Source organism: Lissotriton vulgaris, chromosome 10 (assembly GCF_964263255.1).
Source record: "Lissotriton vulgaris chromosome 10, aLisVul1.2, whole genome shotgun sequence".
Taxonomy (NCBI): Eukaryota; Metazoa; Chordata; class Amphibia; order Caudata; family Salamandridae; genus Lissotriton; species Lissotriton vulgaris.
In genome coordinates this window covers 267,790,081-267,809,786 of record NC_141698.1, presented here as the reverse complement: position 1 = coordinate 267,809,786, position 19,706 = coordinate 267,790,081, and the positions used below count along the sequence as shown (strand labels likewise).

General features: G+C 48.6%; 1 protein-coding gene across 1 annotated transcript in view; it reads right to left on the bottom strand.

Moving 5' to 3' along the window:
- LOC147685096 (uncharacterized) overlaps window positions 1-19,706 on the bottom strand; it is a 1,199,247-nt gene that overhangs the window by 414,936 nt on the left and 764,605 nt on the right. Inside the window, exons 24-26 of the mRNA XM_086940986.1 lie at window positions 12,749-12,910; window positions 9,514-9,696; window positions 8,452-8,583 (exon numbers count right to left, since the gene is read on the bottom strand). Coding sequence (XP_086797112.1) covers window positions 8,452-8,583; window positions 9,514-9,696; window positions 12,749-12,910 — 477 coding nt within the window. The remainder of the gene's footprint in view (window positions 1-8,451; window positions 8,584-9,513; window positions 9,697-12,748; window positions 12,911-19,706) is intronic.

The window sequence follows — 19,706 nt, the reverse complement described above, 5'->3', positions numbered from 1 at the left end:
GGATATCGGCACTGTCATGAAAGATCGAGGTGCCAAGATATCGTAGGCTCCTCTCTTCCCAAGTCACGCCTTCCGTAGTCAGCGGACATGTTCCCCGTGGGCGGGCCGGGAATAGGTGAGATTTCGCCCAGTTCACTCGAAGGCCGGAGACCTTACTCAGCGATTTCAGGAGAGTCTTAGCCCCACGCAGGGAGTCTGCCGAGTCCGCCAGGAACATCAGTAGGTCATCAGCGTATAATGCGATGTGGTGTATTTGGCCATAGACGTCCAGGCCCTGATATGCCCGGCCCAGCCGGGCCCGCGCCGCGAGGGGCTCGACAGCCAGGGCAAACAGCAAGGGGGAAAGAGGGCATCCCTGACGGGTGCCCCTGCCCACCCCACACATCTCAGAGATGACCCTCCCTGTTCTGACTCTTGCCGTCGCGTTTGTATAGAGCAGCCTCGTCCAATCGACGAAGCCTTCGCCAAGGCCCAGAGCTCGTAGCACATGGAAGAGATAAGGCCATTCCAGGCTGTCGAAGGCTTTCTCCATGTCGACAGCAAACACCACTGCCTCGTCGCCGTCGTATGTGTCGGCCTCTAGGATATGCAGGAGTCGTCTCACATTAAGCGCCGTGTTGCGGGCCGGGATGAAACCCGACTGGTCCGCATGTACCAGCATGGGCATGTGGGGGAGCAAACGCGTCGCCAAGACCTTGCTCAGGATCTTGTAATCCAGGTTGAGCATGGACAAGGGGCGGTACGCCGATCTGTCCCATGGCTGCTTACCCGGCTTCAGTAGGGGGACAATCAGCGCCTCCCTCGTGGTCGCAGGGAGACAGCCCAGTCGCCTCGCCTCGTTGTACAGCCACGTCAGCCGGGGCGCTAGGAGATCTACGTAGGTAAGATAGAATTCTGTAGGGAATCCATCGGTGCCCGGTGTCTTGTTTCTCGCCATGCTCTTGATGGCGACCCGCACCTCTCTCTCCTCGATCTTGTCCCCGAGTCGTTTTGCGTCCTCCTCTTCCATTTCCGGCAGGTCAAGACCCTCCGTAAAGGTCAGGAACTCCTCCACCGAAGGGAGGACCCTGCTGCGGTAGAGCTCTGTATAGTAGTCGTAAAACAGCGCGTTGATCCCCTGCTGATCAAATCTCGCCGCCCCCGCGTGGTCTCTGAGCTCAAGGATGACCGAGCTCCGGCGGGCCGGGTTGGCCAGCCAGGCCAGTAGAGCCCCCGATTTGTCGCGTTCCGAGTGCGCCCGCGTGAGGTAGGCCTTGTAATCAAAGCATCGGAGGCGCTCCACCGTTGCCGCCACCGCCTCCCGCGCCCCCAACAGGGCCTCGTGAATGTCCGGCCGTTCAGGCCTCTCTCTCTCCAGCCTCCGCAGGGTCTCGTCCTCTTTCTCAATTTCTACCAGTAGTGTTCTCCGCACCCCCGATGACGTCGCAATGCACTGGCCCCGTAGTACGGATTTGAAGGCGTCCCATTCCGTCGTGGCCGAGCCCGCCGTGCCCGCGTTAGTTTGGAAATACGCCTCGATGCCCGAGGCGATCGTGGTACGGAAGAGCTGATCTTCCAGTGCCTCAGGGCGGAGTTTCCAAGCCGGTATTCTCGGGCGGATCTGCGACCAGCGCAGCCGCACGAGAAGCGGGTTGTGGTCAGAGATCGAGCGCGTGAGGTACTCGCTGTGGCACACTTCCGCGTGCACGTCCTGTGAACACAGGAAGGCATCAATACGGACATGCAACTCGTGGAGGGCGGAGAAGAATGAGTAGTCCCTGTCCGACGGGTGGTTAGTCCTCCAGGAGTCAACCAGTCCCCACTGTCGTTGCCAGGCTGAGCGCGCGAGTGCGAGTCTACCAGCTGGTGCGTTCGGAAGGGGGGGATGGGATCTATCCAGGGCGACGTCGGCCACACTGTTAAAGTCGCCGCCCAGGAGCAGGGGCTCCACTAGGAACTGGGCTAGTTTATTGGACAGTAGGGAGAGGAATGCAGTTTGGTCCACATTCGGGGCGTACAAGCATCCCAGGTTAAGGTCCCTCCCGTCCAGCTTGCCTCTCACCATTATAAATCTCCCCTCCGGGTCAATTACCTGTTGTGTGCACTGAAAGGGGACCCCCGCCCGTATCCAGATGGCCACCCCCCTAGCATAAGCAGAGTAACCGGTGTGAAAGACCTGCCCCCTCCAGCGCCTCTGCAGTGCCCTCCCTTCCTTGTCCAGCAGATGAGTTTCCTGAAGGAAGGCTATGTGTATGCCCCGCCTGACCAGATGGGAGTGGATCTTATGGCGTCTATGCATCGAGTGCATCCCCCTTACGTTCCATGTGAGACATTTGTAGCCTAGGTCGGATCCCATGGTAGTGTCCACCAAGCCCCGTTCGCCCTCTCAGCAACCCCCCCGGCACGCCTAGGTCCCACCCTTGTCCCCCCCCCAACTTGCATAATCAAACTACCCCAACACCCACACCCCCGGACAGACAACCAACGTGGAAACCCCATCCAAACTCAAGTATCCGAAAGCGTGTCACTACAAAATAGGACTGGAGAGGCAGCGATGCCGGCTCCGTACGGGCCCGAAGCCCCCCGCCCCCGCCCCAACACCCCTAACAACAAACAGGAGAGGTCCCCCGACTCTCCCCGTCCCCAAGGTCACAGTAAGAAGTCCCGGGGGGCACCCGCAACTCACTGCATAGCGTCCGGAAGCGCCCCCCCCGCCTGCACGCCCCAGTACCTTACTTATGTGGCCGGTCTTCCACGAGCCGCCTCAGCCAAGGATACCATCCGCTGTCTGGGGAGTCACCACCGGCATGTCTGTCTCTGACAGCTCGTGCCCACTGCTGGAGCCAGGGCTGGGAGCACTGGCCTTCGACTGCTCCGACGTGCTGCTGGAGGGGCTGGCGTCCCCCTGGCTGATGGCCGCCACTGCCTGCACCGCCTTGGCTCGTTCCTGCTGCCAGCCCGAAGGGGAGCCAGAACGTCGCGCCGGTGCCGTTTCCGTGGAGTGTCTCCTGGGAGGGGTCCGTGGTGTGTGGGCCGTGCCCGGCTCCCCCCTCGCGTCCAACCAGCTCCAGGCCTCCTGTGGCGTTGTGAAAAAGTGTGTGCGTTCTCCATCGACCACCCGCAGTCGCGCCGGGAACAGCATAGCATAGGGCAGTTGCAGCGATCTCAATTTCCGCTTGACCGCCAGGAAGGAGGCTCGTTGCTTCTGCACATCCCTGGTGAAGTCCGGAAAAATCATGACCCTGCCGTTGTCGATTCTCAGGTCCGGGACGTCTCTCACCTTCCGCAGTATATGGTCTCTGTCCCTGAAGTGCAGGAGGCGCAGTACAATCGGGCGCGGAGGCGCCCCCGGTTTGGGGGGACGCGCAGGGACCCTGTGTGCCCGTTCAATGGCAAAGAACGGCGAGAGCCCCTCCGGGGCCACCTCAGATCGCAGCCAGCCCTCCAGGTAGGTGACCGCGTCCCGCCCCTCTGTGTTTTCAGGGACCCCAACGAGGCGGAGGTTATTGCGCCGAGAGCGCCCTTCACTGTCCTCCGCTCGGAGCTCTAGCACCCGTACCTTCTGCGCCATATCCGCCAGTGACTTTTTCAGCTCCACCACGTCCCCTGGGAGACTTTTCAGGGTAACCTCAGAGGTCGCCACCCGCTCCTTCAGCTTCCTGTGGTCGTCCTTCAGTAGGGTCAGGTCCGACCCAATGGTGTCTATGCGCTTCTCAAGAGCCTCCCGCGATGCCACAATCGCCTGCATTATGTCTCCCAGGGAGGGGTCTCGCGGGTGGGACGAGCTCCCGGCTCCCCCCCCTGGTGGGACGTCATCGACAGGGTGTCCCGGGTCGTCCAGCTTCAGGGCCTCGAAGCCCTTCTTCCTGTTGCCTCGTACCATCTTCGCGGGCAGCGCTCGTCCGATGGCTCTGCAGTGGCCGCCGACACTCCCGCTCTTTGTCCGTCTCAGGTCCGCCGACTCCCTTGCTCTCTGGGCCCGCGCCTTGTGGGGTCCAGTCCGTGGAGCCGACCAGAGGCCAGGTCCCGCTTCACCAGCGCCCCAGATCTGGGCACCTAGAAGGCTCCGGCAGGGTGTGCGCCACTGAGCACCAGTCCCGATGTGCCCCGCTGTAATCGGGTGACCCCGGCCAGTTAGGCGCTTCCTCCCGTCTGTAAGTTCAGCGCCTCATGTGGGTGGGGAGCCAGCATCACATCCCGAATTTCCCTCGTCGCCCTCTTCGCTCCTGTGCCACCTACCACCTGTGGCGCAGGCTCCCTGGCTATGCCACCGCCAGGAGGGCAGGACAGGTGCTCTCCGCAGGCCCAGCACTCCCCGCGGCCACCGCGGCCCAGCAAACGGCCGCCAGGACCAGATATGTGCCTCTTCCCGCCTTCAAGGACAAGCCAGTCCTTATCCCCCGCTCTCCTCGTCGACTTCCACACTCGTGTGCCCCCAAACCACCTGTGGTGCAGGCTCCTCGTCTAAGTCACCGCCAGGGGGGCGGGTCAGGTGCCCCTCGCTGACCCAGTGCTCTGCGCGGGTCCAGTGGGTCCACAGCCGGCTGCCAAGGCGATCACCGGGACTCTGTCGGCGCCATTTTGAAGTCAGGCAGGCCGATCGTCCCCCGTCCTCTGAGTCCGCCCGCGAGGGTGCCAGCCTCTACCCCTCACCTCCGCTCGCTCCCGGGGGGTCTCGTCTGGCCAGCGGCCCGCCAACACAGCGCCAGAGGGCTTCTCCTCCTCTCCCGGGCTCCGCCGCCAGGCGCGTCACAGCAGGACGGCGGCCGCCATTTTGGGCGCTCGCATCCCCGTGTGCCGCGCTCGCTGCCAAAAGTCCGGCGGGGGCAGCTACAGGGGCCCCCCGTCCTCCAGAGTCTCCCCGCGTGCCCCTGATGTCCACCTGGGCACTGTTGAGGGGTCGGGGAGTCCGTCGGGGCGCAGGATATGTGGTGGTGCGAGGCGGGCACGGAGGAGCTCCGGAGTCCCGCTTCCACCTACATCGGCGCCTTAGCCACGCCCCTCCTCCTCCCCCTAAGTCATACTCCTCATCAGTTTGTGGTGAATGTGATGATGCAGGAGAGGGGACAGGAGAGATTTGAGGTGATATGTAAGGAGGGACAGGAGAGGAAGAAGATACAGGAGATGGAGGGTGCATAGGAGAAGTTGCACAGTCCTTCTTTTTGGCAGGAACCACTGCTGGTCTCTTTTTATGAGGTATAGCACCTACATGTCCAGTCTTTGGGTTTATGTAGATCTTCTTTTGTTTAGGATCGGGTTTAAATAGTTGTTCTTCCTCTACAACCTTCTTCAGGGTCGATTTTTTCAGTTCCGACAGAGGTAGTTTTGGGCGTTTTGCCTTGGGAGGTGTTACAGCGTCCTGTGGCAAAGTTCTTGGTGCCGAAGGTGTTGTTTTCGGCTTGGCAGACGTGTCCGAGGACTTAGGAACCTCGGAATCAGGCTTTGTGGATTTTGGCACTGAAGCGGGAGTCTTCGGAGTGGAAGCTGGCCTCGTCGGCTTTATGGCGTCGGACGCTGGCTTCACCTCTCAAGTTTTAGAAGTTGACCGCTTCGGAGCCGGAGTCGGAGCTTCTTTCGGTGCCTGTACCTCTTTAGGCTTCGGTGTCGAAGGATCTTATGCTTTTGGTGCCGAAGGATCTTTCGCTTTCGGTGCCGAAGGGTCTTTTGGCCGCAGTGTCGAAGGATCTTTGGGCTTCGGTGCGGATGGAGGTGGTGGAATCGGCACGTGTGGTTTTCTCGGTGCCGAAGCACCTGAAGGCGTAGTTGTTTTCCTCGGAGCCAAGCTCAAAGGCTGGGCTTTAGGAGGAAGTGCTTGGTCTCGACTGGGCCCCTTGGGCGGAGTGCTGACCTTTGGCTTGGGCAGTGTATGTGGTGCAGGGGCAGGGGTACTCACTGGTTGACGTGATGGAATCGAGTCATCTGAGTCTTCTGCCTCTGATATGATCTGGAGATCAGGCGAATCCTCTTCTAGAACGAGCGGAACCTCGTCATCTAAGATATTCTCCGGTGCTGGGGCTGATCTCCTCATCTTGTGTCGACGGGCCCTTCGATCCCGGATGGTCTTTTTTGATCGGAAGGATTCACAAGCTGTGCAGGTCGACTCGTCGTGATCTGGCGATAGACGGAGGTTGCAGACCTCGTGATGATCGCTATGTGGAAATTTTGCTCGACATACCGGGCATTTTTTGAATGGAGTTCTTTCCATGTGGTGTAGGCCGCACGGCGTAGATCGGCCCGCGTCGATGAACCGGAATCGAGTTGATGGCGTCGAAAGTTGTATATTTGATGTCGATATTAGTTGTAGGAAGTTTTTGCGCTTCGAAGTTGCTGAAAAAGTTTTTCTAGCCTTTCATCCGAACCCAGTGGCGGAAAAAAAACAATCTAAGGATGGAGCCGATGCCCATGCGCAGTATTGTCCAAGGGAGGAGTCACCTATATCGTGACTACAAAGACTTCTCCAAGAAGACAACAACCTGCAATCATCCGAGCCCACCACCAGGTGGCGATCTAATGCATAGTGTACGATCTGCAGCTCATATGCCTCGAACAGCAAGTTTCTTCTTTTTGAGTGGTGTAGGGTCTGCCACCAGCTATGGTGCCTGAGCCAGAATTTTCACAGAGGTAGGATGAATGTAAAGTTTCAGTTGCCTGACATCAGGCACCTTCAGAATCTCGATGGGTAGGGTTGTGTCACTTGCCATTGAGACTGGAGGTGAGAACTGGACCAAAGTCAGTTTTTGATCCGACTTCAGAGCAGAAATAGGCAGATCGGTGGTTCAGGTCTAAAAAGCAAAGGTTGGAGTCGAGGCTCGAAGAGCCTGCCCCATGGCTTGTCTGGAGCCAAGGTGGGATTTTCAGGCCGAATGGGCTTGAGGGCAGTGGCAAAAGCAGACTGTCAAGGCCTCTTGGTTCCAACTCTCGGCTCGATTCCTGGCCCCTTTGAGAGTATTATTTGGCCTCATGTAAGACTATTTTTGTGGAGGAGTCTCTGCAGGTTGATCCTCCAATGTTGGTCAAGAAACAAGTATATTTGGTGTTGCCTCCGATCTGGATGCAGGTTTCCCAGCAGCTTGCACCTGTTTGAGGAAAGGGTTTCAGGACTCTGTTCTGCTTGGCTTGCAGGAATCATGAGTGGCTTTCCTCTTCAAAGGAAGTTCCCACAATTTCCTCAGGGCTGAAGCCTGGAGTAGACTCTGTAGTTTTGTGGTACTACATTGGACAATATGCCCACCAACGAACTCGCCCTACCATAGATGTTTTTTTAATTCTTAAATGCTTAGCAGGCTGACCGGCTTGACTCCTCTTAATCTCGAAGTAATCATTCATAGTAAATTTGGTGATGGTCTGACCACAGAAATTTAGAATTGTATTTGGTGCAAAATTTGAAAGGCGTGTTCTTCTCGACATCCTCCACTTCTAGGCACTCTCTTACCACCTGGTGCATGTAGAACCCTTCAGTTCCAGTTGAATTCAAAGTGTTGTTGATGAAAGTTGGTCTTTTGATATTGTTGCTGGTGATTCCGGTCATGGAGTTCACTGTATGTTAACCGAAGCTCAATAGCCCGGAGCACATGAAGTACACCTCAACCAATCAGAAGTTTGATCTTTGTCCAGGTGCATTGTAAGTTTCGGGAATTGATCACAAATTATCTCGAAATCAAAACAAAGAAAAACAAGCAAAGGGATATAGCGCAAAACTGGGGGGCGGTGGGCGCACCGACCTTGGCACAGTGGTGCAGAAACATGGACATACTGCTGGTGACTGAGCGGGCAGTATACAAAATGAGAGCTAATCCTCGCAAGTAGAATAAGATCTGGGGTCCGTGGAACAGCTACCGGGGAGATCTGTGTGATCCTCTGCAGGAGGAAGACATGAATAGTTCAGAGGATGAGGAGGATGTAGACTGAATGATACAAGGGAAGGCCGCAAGTGACAATATTGAGCTGTGCAGCTTGACGGGCAACATGTCTAGTTCTTCTGGGGAGGTCCTGGGGATGTCTGTGACGGTGTGAGTGAAAGATGATGATGTTGTGCGGAGGTGGGAGGTGGGGACGTATTTATCGTTTATGTGGTACTGGCCGAACCTAATGAGTCACATGTTTGGTTATGGTTATAAAAGAGAAAAGTAAGACACACTTGAATTTGTCTAGACATAAAATCGAATTTTCTGCTATATGGAAGGAAAATTACTGCCGGACCGCCGGTTGTCGGCTTAATAGCTATGTATTATAAATGCTAAATTGGAAGTTCTGTAGCACCCGGCCTCAGGGTTGTAGGCAAAATGCTGTGTATAAATGTGCAGATATCAATAAGTCTTACGTAAAAAAAAAAAAAAAAAAACAAGCGTCTGCACCCAACAGTAGATTATAGGAGTTTGCAGAGCATGTGATTTACAGAAACACATGCTGCAAACAAAATGATCTGCTTGATGCATCTTGAAATGATAAAGACAGGTTATATTGGTCACCTACCTCGTTCTGTGCGCCTGGGGTCCCTTCCACCTGGGGACATTGAAGGTGAGCTTCTGGAGCTTGTTGGGGACTGACTTGGAGTTTGGAACTGCTTTTTCATCATACGGTTTGCCAAGTCTGGAGGTGACTCTGCTGTAGAAGACAAGTAGATAATAAAATGTACTCACACAAAACATGTACAATTCCAAGGAGATGATATGCACCTGGAGCCTTTTGATATACCTGTGACTGCCAGGCTGGTATAACCCAGCCTATTATTCTGTCTGATGGCAAGCAGAAGACTCTACTTAAGATTACAGCGAAGCCTTTGTTTAAACCTTTGTCTGCATCTGCTGGAAGGTGGTTCAAGTGCTTACAGCCCTTTGTGTGGTGAAGAATTTCTTAATGTCATTCTTACGTTATGCTCCTCTCTCATGAACAACATCTACCTTGTGTCAGCTCATTCTACAACTACACCTCTGCTCCCATAGGATGCCCTTTTTAGCCAACACTTAAACATCTGAGATACTCAAATGCCTCCATCATTTCTATCCTATTGCTCCTCAAATCCAGCCAACACCAATTTGAACCCTTTTATCTATTGTTATTTGCTTTTCAAAGATACCGTTTCCAGAGCCAGGTATGGTATATTTGGTGATGTCTTTGGGTGCTAGGAGCAATACTCCAGAAGAGGGCTTCCCAAACTGGATTGAATGCTTTATAACGTCTCCATAACCACACACACATGTGGACTTCACAATTTGTAACAATGGAAATTATATGGCCTCTGAACAAAATGCATTGCACCAGATGAGTCCCACAATATAGTGAAAGTATTTCTTCAGAACCGGTCACAATACTTGAGATGAGACCTCCAGAGATTAAAATGGTGCGTCAAAGAAGACCTTCAGAAATAGACTCAGTGCTTCAAATGAGGTATGCCTAGCCTTGTACAAAGCATCTTGATTCATTCACTCCACACTATCCCTGCCTAGACCCACTGACTTTTCTGAAAGCATATAGGTCTATGTTCACATTACTTGGTTACTTGAACAGAAACTGAAAAAAATATTATGGTCTCACCTTCCACATAAGACCTCTTGGTTCCCACGTCTGGCCTCCTCACTTCCTTTTCTGCAAGAACTGCACTGGCTGCACCTCTGGTGTTGGGTACCTGGGACGGGGTATGTCTATAAGCAGGAATTTCTTTCCAGCAGTTTGCTAGGCTCTGAAGGTGTGCGTTTGATGCCTCAATCTCTGCTCTAACTGTGTGAAGAGAAAAAGTAGAGTGTTGGGCCTCTTAAGGGTTTGGCACTGGATTATCCTGCTCATCACACAAAGGCCTTGGGGACCCCATCCCACTCTCAGAAATTTCAGGAAGTGCATTGTTATGAATTATTGCCAGTCATCGCCATTTAAGAACTGCTCTCCGGTGATGTACCAAGAAATGGTTATGTACTAATGAATAGATGTTGTGCAAGGTTTTGTTGATTCAATATGATTGTGAGTCATGTGCTTCCACACATATGAATATAAGTTAATCACATTTTTCTCATGATCTCATGTGAGTATAACTTCCCACGGCAGGGGTTTGTATATGGTGAGGGAGGTAACAAGGAAAATTCTCACATGTGCAAAGAGAAGCAATGCATATAAATCCTGTTTTCAGTCACTCATTGGAGAACTTTTTTGATTCTAGGGGACTGAAGGTCAGTCAGCTGAGCACTCTGCCCATAGATTCACCACACCCACTCAGCAAATGGCCCGCTACCTAGGGAGATGCATGAGAGGATTTGGTGGTTAAATTTCTAACTTTACAGAAAATCAAATATAGGATATTGTTAACCCTTAATAAAATATTAGTTATTCATTATCTGTTCACATTCATAATACTACCTGTACTACAGTTTTACTATGATAGCCTTTGGTCTATATTAGTCTTGGTTTGTGTAAACAACTTTAAAAAGTATAGATTGGTTATTTTCTGACTTCTAAGAACAATACGGGATAAGTCCCTAATAAACTTTATCCTACAGTGTCACTTGTTGGCAGGTCTGAGGCAGTCTCCATACTGGTCCAGCCACGTGAATGATATCCACTCGAGGGACTGTGAGACGTCATACTGTTTTTCCAGTGCTGGAGATACATAGGCTAGGAACAAAGCTCCAAGGGTCAAGTAAAATCTAACTTCCGCTTGGGGTCGGCTAATGCACGGTCAAAATAAATTTGGCTTGTACTAGCAACATCGTTTTCTGCATATAACCTCACGCATTCTAAGTAATAATGTACAAAAAAAACAGTCTGACCCATGGCAGTCCTGAATTTTTTTTATCATCCATGAAAAGTTTAATAACAGTGACAAAAAAATATTAGCTACTCTACAGCATGCAATCGTCCAAGAAAACCGTTTAAGAGCAACACAAATATAAAATCAACTATATTTATGTGGCACATTTTACATACAAAGTTTTCTGTAGGCGCTGACAACCAATGTTACAATAACTCACTCAATGTTACTCGTTTTTACCAACCTCACAAGAATGAAAGTTATTCAAACCTATGACCAACAATATATTACAGGAGCCATTCCTGCATATCTTGATAAGAGACAAGCCCATTTTTTGTCTGTTTTGTGTGTTGAGCTACATTGCTAGCACAGTCCGTTATTGCTCTACTGGCACAACCTCTTCACACTATGTAGAAGTATGTGATGTTGAAATTAGATTAAACCTTTAGGTAGAAACTTTTGTACTAAACAGTCTCAAAACGCCGACAAGTGAGACTCAACATTACTATCCAATGTACTCTCACACAGGTTTAGTGAGCCTGCAGTATGACAAGCCCTGTGATTAGAAAACTTGCGGACTGATATACCATTCCCTTTTGCAAACGAGTCATGTGCAATTTGCACTCCGATATGGGAATGAAACCCAGGTACAAATAAGTCAACATGCAAATTGTGATGGGTCAGGGGGTGCAAAAATTCCTTCCTAAAAAATATGAATTTCACAAGTTAGAATTTGCGGCCCCCTGGGATTGGCTACAAAGAAATTTCCAAAGACCTCAGTCCTTGCATTTACTGTCCAAAATTAGAAAAACATTTTTAAAGAGCTTTTGGCCTTTAAATTAACAATTACTGCGTTTTAAAAAAGTGTCTCCAACTTGGGAAGACATACAGGGGAGAAGGCAGTGTTTCACTAGACCACAGTCTGTTCTTTCAAGGGCACCTGACATGATTCTAAATTATGGAGGGTTCGATTTCCACCTTATTTTTTGCAGGGGTTTCATCAAGAAGCTAATTAAAATAGGACATTCAACGTCCTATTCAGAAGCATAGGGCACACAAATGCAGAATATAGTTGTAACTCAAGTCAACTGTTTCACAATGCCCCTCCGCTAAATATACTATTTATTGTTCAATAAAGTTGAACTGCCTGCTAATTTCTTCCCTACTTCACCGAAGAGCTAAGGTCTCTTCCACCAAGTTGTTGAAGAAACCCTTTTATTTAAAAAGAACAGATTTTATGCCTCGTTGGCAAATAAGTCAAAGGGAGATGTATTATTGGTAGACCTTGTTCTTGGAGCAATTATGAACCAAAACATGGTGGAAGAGAGAAGAAAAAAAGAAGGGAAGGAAAATTTAAGTGAAGGGGAGGAAAGAAGTGGGTGAGAGCAAAGGAAGAAGAGTGAAAGGAAAAGAGGGCTAAATGGAGGAATACTTGGGTTTTTGGATTTGGGCAAGGTATCGTTGTTAAATCAATCACATGTAGGGATTATAGTATGAGGAATCAAAGGCAAGATGGTTAAATTGTCTTTTCAGGCAAAGAGAAAGGGGTTATATCTTCAAAACAATAAAGCCCAGAGATTATGAGTATGCTGGAATAGGCAGTAGTATTTACAGCGCCCAGTAAATTCTTATATAATAGTGTGAGCTATTTACTGTGTGATGTCTATATCTCCTATTTGGAAGGTAAATCAAGGTTTCAAATGTAGATTCTGTATTACATCACACAACACCTGCTTTGCTGTTTTACCACACATCTTGCCACTGAAAATATTATCAGGTACGGTCGAATGAAATCCATTACAGGAAAACAGTGGGGTGCTATATTCACTGCATATCTTAGAATTACAATCCTTCCGCTCGTGTTTGCGCATGGAACAAAACAGATCTCCAAAGTCAGAATCAGGGCTAAAATTATCAAACCAAAAGGAATAAACCAATCTACCGATACGACCACAGCAGAGGTCTGCAAGCCATGTCATTCCCCTTTACCCAAAGAGCCTGAACACAAATCAATACACAGGTGCTTCTTACCATCTAGATATGGCCTATTATTTACAGCCTCGACTCTCCTCGGATCCCGGAATCCTGGATTAAAGCCGGAAATGGTGGTACTAGTGACTGTACTTCCAAGTTGGCTGTTGGTGGACCTCGTCATGCTTGGTTGGCTTGCAGAGCTGCTTGAGGTTACTACTGCTTTAAGAAGGCAGATACAGTGAGAAGGAAAGAAATGAAAAAGGAGTGAGAGGAACATCCCCATGCAATATGAGGAATTAAAGCAATCTGATTATAGAACTATTAAGATACAGCAGGTTTTGTACAGGTCCGGTTTGGGAATGGAGTTGTACTAGCTGAAGTTCAAATCTCTTTAAAAGTACTCCTAAATTTAAAATATATGAGGGAATGAAGACACCGAAATAAGGTGATTTGTCTAGAATCACACAATTTAGCTGGAAAAACGAAGAAGCCTGTCTTAGAAGTCAGGTCTCCTGGCTCTTATAGTTGAAAACTAGGCACCTCTCTGCCAACAGAAAGACTCCAGGGCTTAAATGGGAGGCACCTCAGCATAATCTACAGGTGGATCTCACATTTTAGTGTAGAAAACATAGAGATGTTCTTACACACAGGTACCTGGGGCATGGATGGATGTGCAAGTAACCAAAGGCAATGGTGGCATTTAAATGTTAAACATGGTGTCAAAATGGTGTGGAGGAATTTCAGAGTGTTAGGACTATGGAAAAATGAAACTACACTTTTGCCCATTGAGTATCATACACTCTGTTGCCCAAATGCACTTTAGTGGCTACTTCAAAGTCACCATGCCACTGACCTTAACTTGCTGCTCCGCAAACAATTAGAGCTAACACTTGCCAGGCCTAGACAGGTGTAATGCAGCCCATTACAAACAGTAAATATAAACAGGAGGAATCTCCAGATATAAAAGAAGCAGACCGTATATTTAGAAAGTGAATCACCTCCCTCAACACAGATGCAGACCTGGCAGTTTCCCAATTCTTTTGTGGAATACCATGACTTTTTGGCAACATGATCTGTCTCAAGAAAACACAAATTTGCTTTTGAATGACAATCGTAATGTACGAATATTTGAAGATTTTCTGACCGGATGTTTCCTTGGCAGGTCAGAGAAATTATGACTCAGTTGGCCTGCAATGTGTCTGACACTGACTCTGCACTGGCCTTTTAGAGGCACGGATTACACTGTATGCAAAATAGACTGCTCGCACAGACTCTAGAGTGTTCTTGTTTTACTTATTTTTTACGGGGTGCAAAGTATATGTTTGTATTTAATTTTTTTTAAATTCTGATACTTTTTTGTGACATTACTGATGGCAGTAATCATAAAATAAAATAAGCAAAACAATGTAGTGCAAACAGAAAAAATCATGATATGCTTGCAGCTAAAAACTAGAGAGCATTCAAGGTCTGGTAATTCGGGCTTGACTATTCCTTTGAGTCAGTGCCTAACAGTGGTTTTGACGTGGTTGTTTCTGGCACTGACAAAATTAATTCTGGCATGGAACAGATAATAAAGCAAACTACTAGTAGTTTAGATTGATTTACATACATAGGAAGTGCCCCTTTTTGACAAGTTCACTCCCACTTTTTTCCTGGTGTTTTATGCAATTTTTACTGAAGTTCCCTGGGTTCCTCCTAACCAGGTCTCCAGTGCTAATGCTCTTTCCCTAAAACAAGATGACTGTTCAATTATTCCCCAATTGGCAAGATCTTTAGAACCTCTGTAGTCCCTAGAAAATGGTACCCCTGGTACCTAGGGCATTGGAACTAAAGAGGGTCCCTAAGGGCTGAAGCGTGCATTGAGTCACCCTAACCACCACCAAACCCAGGCAGACTGCCATTGCAGGTTGCACTTCGTGTATTCTATGTAAGTCACCCCTACAGCAGGCCTTATAACCCTAAGGGAGGATGCATTATATTCCATATGAGAACATATCTGAATGAGCAGATATGCCCCTGTGCTGTCTAGTTCCATTGCTAGATAGTACCAGGGAACAGGGGAGCCATTTTAAGTATATATACTAGGCACTAGTCATTACAAGTTCCCCAACTACAATATTTGGTTTCACTGAAATCTATGGCTGTTGGCATCAAGCACGTTGTTTTAATAAATCTATACTGATGCTAGTAGTGGATGTATTAACAGATGCACCCAGAGGGCATCCAGGAGGTGCCCCCTGAAAACCTCCCAGCTTCTTAGTGTGCTGGCTGATTGGCATCGTACAGCCTGCCACCAAGTTTCTGACCCCTGGACGTGAGAGCACATGCTCTCAGAGGTCAGAAACAATGCAGGCTCTGGAAGGAGGTGTTTACACCTCCTCCAATAGGGTGGCTAGTGAATATACATAGCAAGGCCATAGGCTTCGAAGCCTCTTTCACCATTGACATGAAATCCCGGCTTCCCCCAGACCTGGGAGATGACACCCCCTGCCCTGAGACCCATTTGTCACCAGAACAGGTGGAAAATTAGCTATGGAAAGAGGTGTGGTGCAATACCAGGCCAGTCACACTCCTAAGGTGGGCTGCCTGATGTGCTCCATGAAAGAAGAATTTCACTGTCTTGTTTTTGATGGAATTAAGAACTCTGGGACAGGGTTATGTCCACTCCTCGCAGGTAGTGGTCATATAGGAGGTGCAGTGACCTCAAGTATAAGTAGCCTATTGGCTACTACCCTTCATTCCCCTTAACACCCCTAAATATATAAGTGTCCTCTTGACACCAGGAACTCAGATTCACCTGTCAAAAGAAGAAGGACCAAGAAGAGCCAAAGAAGTGAGAAGTGCGGACTACTGGTGGAGTTTGGTGCCAAACCCTGCCTGCCTGCTCCTGACAATCGGGACAACCCGACTCGTCCTGCAGGTGTAAATCCTCCTCAAGCCTCAGAGGGCTTCCAGAACTGCACCAAGCCGTCAGCATCTTCTTGAAGTGGAGGAGACACTTCCTTGCAACCTGCAGGCACTGACCACAACGTCCGGTTCATCATTCTGCTGACCACCGAGTCCACTGACGCAGCAGCCGCCCAGGAGGAGGTCACCATGCTCCAAGAGGTAAGATCCGTCTCCCCACCAAGTGTGAAGACGCCAGGACCAACCCAAGCTGCCTGGCACCAATACCTGGGGTATCGGACCCCTTGCAGCATCGAAAGCTTGTTTGACGTCCAATCCAGACTCAAAGCTAAAGCGACTGACAAGCGACCAGCAGACAAGGGAAGTCAGCATCGCAGAGATCAACACCGTGGGTGGCCCAGCTGTCCTGTTCTGCTCCCCCTGCAGGTCTAACCAAGAACCATGAGTGCCTTTGAAGCACAGGCCCAGTCGAGCAAAACCCTCTGCACCCGAGCTCCCCAGCCCTGGTACACGACAACAGACAGTGCCCCCTGCTCCCTGGACCCTCACAAACTGAGCCCGCCGTCACAGCTCCTGGACTTAACTCAAGTCCCCATCTGCAGCCTGTATCTAGATGCATCACCTCTTTGCCCTCAATGTAGCCTACAAGGCTACCAACCCATCCGGCACCTCTGCACCCGGACACTCCCGAGCTGGTGAACTAGAACTGCTGGTGGTACTTTGGACCTTGGGCCCCTAGTATCTTAAGTCCTAAAGGAGACCCCTGGAATATGATTGTAAGTACCTGTCTGCAGTTTCTTTCTCCATAGGAAAGCAATACCATGTAAAAAACACATTTGTGTTGCATTTTACTTACCTGTAAAAATGTACCTCTTGAAAAGTACTTACCCAATTATGAAGGTCTTGGTGTTAAAATATGTATACAAATACCTGTTATTTTTCTAAACCTGGTCTTGAGCTCCTTCTTGAGTGTGTGTCCCATATATTGACTATGTGTGTTCAACAATTGCATTGATGTTACCCTCTGATAAGCCTAAACTGCTCGCCTACACTACCACAAAAGTTAGATTTGGGATTATTAATTTCTAGCCCTGTAAGCCAATAAGGGTCGTCAGGCTTTTGTACATAGTGTACCTCGTTTTGGTACACTACATAGAAAACCAGTTTCCTACATCTGCAGCGCCAGATGTTTGTAAGTATTAACGGACATCTATGTGTGGTTTCTGCGTCAAAATGACTCCTTGTCAATACTGAACGAGATACATAGTACTTGTTTATTAAAGGAAGTGTTTAAACTGCTTTTTTGATAAAGGATGCTCCCACAAAGATTCAGCTTTGAGTGTTGAAAGTGTATCTTTTAGTGCAGTTGCCCAGGAATTTTTGGATGGATCTATATGAATTTCTTCCCAAATTAGAGCCTTGGGGGTTTCAATGTCTGCTATATGCAGCAAAAAGAAGTATTTTAAAAATCCTGATTTACGGGCCAGGGTTTGTTCGGTTAGCCCAAATACTCAAGCCTTATTTGGCACTGCAAAGCATCCCCTGGTAGGCCAAATAAGATGCAGAAAACTGCACTGTTCAACATTTAAAAATCATGTAAGTTTTTTCTGTAAATATTCGGCACCATAGGCCAAAGTTGAAATTGATTTGGTCTTTACCACATGAAGTAACGGCATCAGCAAGGGATTTGCTGTATTGACCAGGAGTTCCCGGAAGATGAAATTGAGTGAGGCAAGCTTGGACTTCAGTGTGTTCAGGTGCTCAAGGTGAAAAGTGTGCTCCTGGAGCCAAGCTTTCAGGTATAATAGGACCATTTTCCTTGCAGTATGTATCCAGAACGTCAAGAAGTCTCTGAAGGCTGATGTCAGATTGGCTCAGTAGGAATACACCATCTGCATATTGCAAGGTTGAAATTGCTTGTTTTGAGGGATGAGAGTCTGCCTAGGCTTAATCGAGTTGCGAGATCAGCCAGAAGCAAATTGAAAAGAAGTATGGCGAGGACACATCCTTGCTTCATTCCTCAGTTTGGATTCTGGTGGATAAGAGGTGGTTTTGTCCTAGCTTGACTTGGGCCCATGTATTTGTGAACAAGAGCTGAATTGCATGGAAGAGATTTGATGAAATATTCATTCTTTGGAGTTTTTCCAAAGTAGAACCCTGCCTACACAGTTGAATGCCATTGAGAAATCAATAAAGCAGGAGTAAAGCAACTGACTTTTACCTATTGATTTTCCCACAAGCATTTGAAGTGCTACTAGGTTATCTAGCGTGCTTGATTGAGGCCTAAAGGCAGTCTGGTAAAAGGAATTTGCTTTTTGGACACTGCCCACAATTCTAGATCTTCTAGAAGAAGCCTTGCAAAATATTTAGCCTCTGTGTCAACAAGGCAGTCAACCGGCAGCTCTCCGGGCTTGCAGAGGGCCATTTATAGGGCTCGCGTCCTGCCCTTTTGTCCGGGGTTTAAAAACAGACCCTGGAATCGCACACGGATATATATGCAGGCCAGTGGTGCAGCATGGGGGAGCGAGCTCCACACACACCCTTCTCTCACCTGCGGCTGACGCGACCGCAGGAATCACCTGCAACCCCTCCCCCCCCCCCACTGTGTTCCTACACGAGGCAAACGCAGGGGAGGGAAATTGTCTAGCTACACCTCTGATGCAGGCCGGACTAGAGGTGCACTCGTGGAGCTGCTTGTAAGGCAAGCGGACCCAGACACTATCAGCATTAATCACCTTCTCCCCGTTTTCCTCTCTGAGGGGAACAAATTGTGAGCATCTGCTTCTTGCATTTAAATTTAGAGAGTGGTGCTAATTGAAAGAAAATCATTTTCTTCATTGACAACAAGACATCTGTGGGGGCCCGGAGGGGATTACTCCTGCACTTAAACATTAACACAAGTTCCTGCCTCACTTAAGGCCTTATCACGAGCCCATATTATGGAGGATGTTGATTTCGTGCCTCACCTCCCACCAGAATTAATTTTACTTGTGGTTTCCTCAAAACCGGGCATAAGAAGTTAATGGGGATCCTAAGTAATGAGTAAATTCTAGGAAACTAGCAATTCCAGATCCAATGGTAATTCCTCATTCTCCGGTGGGGGATAAGCGAGGTCTGAAGGAATCTGCAGACCTCATAATTAATGAAGGAGCCAATTAGGGGTCACTCTAATCAGGGTCTTAGAAGGCCACAATAATGTGTTTTTATCTGGAAACTGTGCATCTCAGACCTGGTTCGGGTGCGGGGTGGAGGGGGTGTGGAGGGTGGGGCAATACAGGTCAGACAGGTGCTACTGGGCCCCAGCCAAGGTGGTTGAGATCATTTGCACTGGTGTCGCAGACTGTGGCTCTATTAAAGGGCCCAAGTAGATCTCCTTCCACACTTGTTGGTCTTGTAATGTAATGATATTCACCTACTTTATTTTTTAAACCAAAAGAAAAAGCAGGAATTGTTATTGTTTAACAATTTAAATCCAAGTGTGTCACTTAAGGAATCACTACCTAGTACAAGAGGCAATTTTGTGTGTAATACATTTCGTTTGTGAGGACTAAGGTCTACATTTTGAGGCATTCACATAGTGAGTGCTTTGCACAGTCTTTTTAGCCATTTCAGAGTAACTGACAGGCGTGCATAAGTAACTTATGCAACCAAATATAAGAAGATCAAATTCAGATCTGTAATGTAAAAAAAGCATTGGCAAATGCTTTAGGTTTCGCATTTGCAAGAGTTTAAGCTATTGGCATTGTAAATACAATGGTTTTTATTTATGTTTTCAAAAAACAACACATAAATAAAAGGCAGTCATTTAATGTCAATAGCTTAAACTCTTGCAAATGAAAGACCTATAGAATTGCATTACATTAATGGCGGCCACACCCCTTTCTTTAAACGTGGATCATTTAAATAAAGGTGTGCGGCCACATTAAAGTGAAAACGCGGTATGGGGCACTTTTACAAACAAGCATTTGCAATGCAATAGGTCTCGCATTACTGAAAGTTTGAGCCAGTGGCATTGCTTTATTACTTGCAACACCAATAGCTCAAACTTTAAGTAATGCGAGACCTATTGCATTGCAAATGCTTGTTACAAATTGGGTGCAGCACCCAG